The 5,259-nt window shown below is 46.6% G+C and overlaps 1 protein-coding gene across 2 annotated transcripts; it reads right to left on the bottom strand.

The window, feature by feature from the left end:
• Nucleotides 1–1,060: 1,060 nt before the first annotated feature.
• VKORC1 (vitamin K epoxide reductase complex subunit 1) lies at nt 1,061–5,146 on the bottom strand (the record flags this gene model as incomplete). Of its 2 annotated transcripts, none has more annotated exons than XM_083707589.1 (3): nt 1,061–3,279; nt 4,077–4,186; nt 4,977–5,146. In XM_083707589.1, the coding sequence occupies 3 exons, from the start codon at nt 5,144–5,146 to the stop codon at nt 3,050–3,052; spliced, it is 510 nt and encodes a 169-aa protein (XP_083563715.1). In that variant the 3' UTR covers nt 1,061–3,049. The 2 variants fall into 2 exon arrangements, with proteins under 2 accessions (XP_083563715.1, XP_083563716.1); XM_083707590.1 differs by lacking the exon at nt 4,977–5,146 and adding an exon at nt 4,460–4,831.
• Nucleotides 5,147–5,259: the final 113 nt, after the last annotated feature.

The following is a 5,259-nucleotide window of genomic DNA, read 5'->3' as shown; positions in this document are numbered from 1 at the left end:
TCTGCTGAGAAACAAACTTCTGCAGCTAGAACAGGAGCAGCACAAGCGCACTCTGTCAGAAGTGGTTAAATTCAATGGCACAACAGGATGCTTGCTTCCAGCTTATAAGCATTGCTTCTGGTGCAGCTGAAACATTTTGATCGTGTGAGGAGGGGGAACCTTTCTAAACCACAGGCTGCATGTAAGGCAGAATGTCCTGTTATTGGCGAAGCCATGCATAGGCTGAGAGTCCAGTGAGCTGATCCCAGACCGTTCCTTAGGGGCTGAACACTTTGTGGAAGAGACGAGCCAGTTCTACAAGAAAGCAGCAATTTGCTCATCTTCTGATTTGATGCTGGAAGAGTTTCCATTGGATTAGGCTGGGAGAGATGTGTCCAGTGCCCAATGACAGTGGGTTCCCAATGCACTGTTCAAGCTCCATGCCAAGCTAGGGGGCAAATCTAGGCTGCCCTGTTCACAGTGCACACTGTACATACATGAAGTGAATTCAGGACATGCCTAAGAGTTGCAAAAAAAACCACTCAAGGAGAATTAAGTTGGAATGTTATCCTGGTGATAGACCAGGACAAAGAGGGCAGTGACAGAACCTTCATTGTGGTCACAGCAGCTTTGTGGGATTATGTACTACTGACAACCAGGCACCTTCCATTTTCTCTTTCAGAAGCCTACCAAATACTTTTCTACTTAATGCTTTTGTCAACTAAACTGTTATCAGTTTTGCCTGTGGATGACATAATGAAGGAATCTTGTATGTAGCATGATATTGTTTTACTGAGGGTTGTTATGCATCTGTGCATTTTGTTCGCCACTTGGATGTTTTTAATGAGCAAGCGGTCTATAACTTCTCATAAAAAACTAATATGGAAAGGCAGGGTATCAATGTCATATTAAAAATGTAATAATCTAATGGGTGAATTTGCGTGACCCTGTCTATCCCTGCAAACACACTTTTAAAGTCTTTATGAACTTTTCCAGAAATTAAAAATGAGGTACCACCACCCTGGCCCTGCCCCACAAAAAAGAAAAGAAAAGAAAGAAAGCTAGGAATTCAAGAGGCTGCTTTCTCCAGAGATTTTTTTTTTTATTGTTACAGAGGTTTTTCTTCCTGCTAGGATGGCTATTTTAAATTGATCAGTCAGTTTAATCAAATATCCTTTGATTGATGGTTGTTTTTACAGTGTTCTTGATTATCTGGGAAACAAAGCAGTGTGGTGGACCCTATTAATACAAGCACTTATTTAAAAAGTTAAGGCTGCACCTTAGGGAAAAAAAATTCCCTTTTCTGTTTTGCACAGGACTCACTACCTCTTGTAAGATGCTACCTGACGCAACAACACTCAAAAGCAAAGTACATTCAGAAGAAAAAGTTGTGTTTGTTTTTGTTCATATGTAACTTTATGCGGATTGAATCAATCAAGACTCTCATTATCAATCATGATTTCTTGCATTAGGTGGCAAGCTGTTTTCTTTCTTGGATGGCTCTATTGTGCTTCATACAAAAAAACTATTTTTTGCTTAATTTCAGGCTGTTAACGGTGGCTACACAGTGACCCCTGCAGTAGTCTGGGAGTACATACAGAGAAATATAACCACCATTTCAAATTGAAAAAAATTACCAGTAAGTCATTCACTTTCGACTTTATAGTCTATGCCAGCCATCGCCAACCTGGTGTTTGCCAGATGTTCTGGACCACAACTTCCATCAGCCCCAACCAGCTGCTGGCTGAGACTGAAGAGAGTTGCAGTCTCAGGCTTCTGGAGGGACCCAGGGTGCTTAAGTTATCTGCATAGTTCCCCCCCCCCCACAGATAATTCTAATGCACAAAGATGTTTTAAGGTCTACTCTGCCTCACTTTCTCTGAAAATGGGTATTGACAGCTGTGCTGGAAGCCTGTAGAAAACAAATTGAAAAGTGGCTGTTCACCCATATTTTGCCAGACCCAGTTTTTCTTGTACCTAAGGCAGCAAACCCAAATTTCCCATCCCACTGTAGTGGTACAAATATAATGGTAAACATGTAGTGGTGCTCATCAGATGTTACTGGGCTTCAGATCCAATTAGCCCAGCCAGCATGACCGGGGGTGGGGGGTGGGAACTAGAGTCCAAAAACAACTCGAGGGGCCATCCTTTGTCTTGCGGTTTCAATCCTAATGAAAATAATTTACAGTTTGTTACCTTTTTAATGGTACCTCACAATCTGTGGCTTGCCTCAGCCTTCCTAACAGAAGGGCCCTCCTGTTATGTAAAAGGCAGCTGTTATTAATGATGGGGAGAAAGGATGAGCTTTAGTTTGTGCTTCAGTAACTAAGCCAGGCCCAGTCACAAGCTGGTTCTGCCCAATTCTGTGTCTATTCAGTGCTCTTTTTCAAAAAAGAAAAAGGAAAAATGGTGCTGGTACTCACCATGAAGTTGTTGCAGTAAATGCCATACTAAAATATGGAGAGAAATGCCCGTACTGCATACCTTGAGTATCCCCAGAAAAAAAGCACTCTATTACAACCGAGAAGAGACGTAACAGCTCTCAATTCTATGCTTTTCAACGTGATCACAAATAGCTGTATTTTACAAATTGCTCTGTATACAATTTTTTTCTAAAAAGAGCTATAAAAATAAGTTTTGTATTAAAAAGAAATAAGGAAAGGAACAAAGGGCTTGATTTACGTATCTGTAGGTCAGTCCAACCAAAAACTGCATCCATTTAAGTTACAAAATGGAGGTTCATAAGCTAATCTGAATGGAGTCCAAAGGGTCAGGACAAGTGGAATGCTGATCTCATCGATTTCTGGGAAGACGTTTTCCAAGCTGGAAGAGCATTCAGGTGATCTAGAAACAGTTAACGGGTTGGATCCTGACCAAGCTACTTGCATTTAGTTCCCACTGGAGTCCATAAGACTAATGACAAACTTTTCACCTTGAATTTCAATGGGACCTAAGCGCAATGAATTTGGTCCAGATCCAAACAAGCGCTTAAGGAAACACCAGAGGTAGGCGAGACCCCTGGGAAACCTCCACCCTCGCAGGACTTCTCAGCCTGAGGTGCCGCCTTCATTCACTGCCTCTTGGCTTTGGCCACGGGGCGCTTCCAGGCCTGGTTGAGGTAGCCGAGGCGCTTGTAGTTGAGCAAGAGGAGGGCAAAGTTGAGGAGGTAGGTGCTGATGCAGATCACGCAGAAGTCATGGAGCACAAAGAACAGGATGTAGGCCAGGTACAGCGAGCCAACAATGGAGACGACTGAAGAGCCCAGCAGAGCAATGGCCGCCAGGCCGCTGTTGGAGAAGCCTGTGTGGATGAAGGGGTCTGGGTTACTTTTGTGTTCAGCTGCAGAAGGGGAAATCATGCTGGCAAGATGGGATTGAAAGCTAAAACCGGCCTCCAGCCTTTCGGCTGACCACCCCAACTTTGGATTTCCAGTCCCCACCTGTGAATCAACAAACGTTTTTGACCACACACATGAGAATGTCAGCAAAACGTTGCAGTATATCCTCCCTCCTAATGTTCTTGTTTGGGGTTCTGGTTAGCTCCTCCCACCGAGCAGAGCATTCCATTTTCTCCACCCATCCCATTCAGCGTCTGCCCGCCCCCTCCCCCCCTCCCCGCACCTCTACATTCTGTAGCTACTCAGTATGCTTGGTCCTCTCTGTTTGGGGCTGCCCCTAGAGTTTGCGTTCTTTAGATTATTATAATTTTTTTTTGTACACTTGCAAACCCCCAAAGTTCCCCTCTACACATTCCTCTTATTTCTCAGTGGCCCTGTTTTGGCTCCACTTCTTTGAGCACTCATCATTTTAGTCCAGCATTCTGTTACCTCATTGGCCAGCCATGGAAGACCACAAGTAGAACTTGACTGCGACAGCACTTTCCCTGATTCCCTTGGCCTTGGATCCAGAGGTAGTACACTGGAGGTAGTACATAGAGGAGTGGTCAACAGCTCTGGTCTACCCATACAGAGTTGAAAACATGGGCAGCTAGATTCTCCTCTGCCCAGTGTTTGGATTGGATGCTGTGTTAGCGACACCCGCATCCATGTGTGGACACCTGTGTTCTCTTTGACGCATCCATCTGCATGTGTCACTCACCCAGAAGGATTTGCAGGGTGTAGAAAGCGATCCCAAAGACACTATTAGGCTGGTTGAACACACTATGAGGTCCCAGAAACGTGGCGACCAAGCCAAAACCACGACCCCACCTGTAATGGGAGGAGATGGTGCAGAATGTTAGCAATAAACAGTAATTATGATTCTTAAGTCTTTACAGAACACTGTGGGTTGTCTAAGATCATGCAATGACAGTGTCTGGTTGGCTGCCTAAGGCAAACTGGGCCAATATAAAGAAGCATCTTACCAATGTCAGATCTTTTATAGACCACAGGAGGCCCATTCTGTGTCACCTCCAGCATACATAAGGGACACGTCATCCCCCTCATTCACATTCTCCAGCCAAATAATAAAGGGTCAGTTACCCTGGGGACGTCCTTCCTGGCTGTTTACAGAAGATTAGGCGAGCATACCGGTGACTTCTGCTAACAATTTCCCCCCTCCTCTCCTGCCACATCTTAAGAGACCCCTTTCCCAATTGTGCTACAAGCGGGAAAGGATTCAGAAGATCGATTGCAGCTTTTCAGCGGAACTGAGAAAACTCCAGGACAAATAATACTTTCCTAAAAGAAGCGGAATTTAACCCAACACGGGCAGGGATAGTCCACACCTTGAACTCCACTGGGTGGTAGTAGGGAGAGATTTCAACCCTTTGCATTTCGTCCCGAGTAAGCATGCACAGGGTCAGGCTGCAATCCCACGCACGCTTACTCGGAAGTAAATCCCAGCGGGACCTCTTTTTGGAAACAAACACGCCCCGGCACGTGGGATCCGGCTGTGCCCCGGGGGGGGGGGCGGATGCCACCAGGGTGCAAATCGCAGGAGATCACCCCACAAGATTTGGGGCTCCTGGCGCAGGAGCAGCCGGGTGTGTTCATTCACCTGGAGGTGAAGACGCGGGAGCAGCTGACGGCTGCGCTGATGTCGCACATAGCCCGGTAGGCGCCGTCCCGCTCCTTCGATGTCTCCACGTGGAAAGCGTAAGCAGACAGCGCCAGCCCCGCCGCGCAGAGCAGGAGCCGGGCCGCGCGCTCCCAGCCGGGCACCGCCATCCTGCCGCGAGCGAGAGGCGCAATGGGCCGTTTCCCTCTTGCTGGACGGCACGCCCCTACCAGCCTGGCGCTGGAGACTTGAGCCGTTCCTCATTGCGCACCGATCCTGCCAA

Source organism: Podarcis gaigeae, assembly GCF_964106915.1.
Source record: "Podarcis gaigeae genome assembly, chromosome: 13".
Classification (NCBI taxonomy): domain Eukaryota; kingdom Metazoa; phylum Chordata; class Lepidosauria; order Squamata; family Lacertidae; genus Podarcis; species Podarcis gaigeae.
Note: the sequence above shows the minus strand (reverse complement) of the source record. Positions and strands in the feature narration are given on the sequence as shown.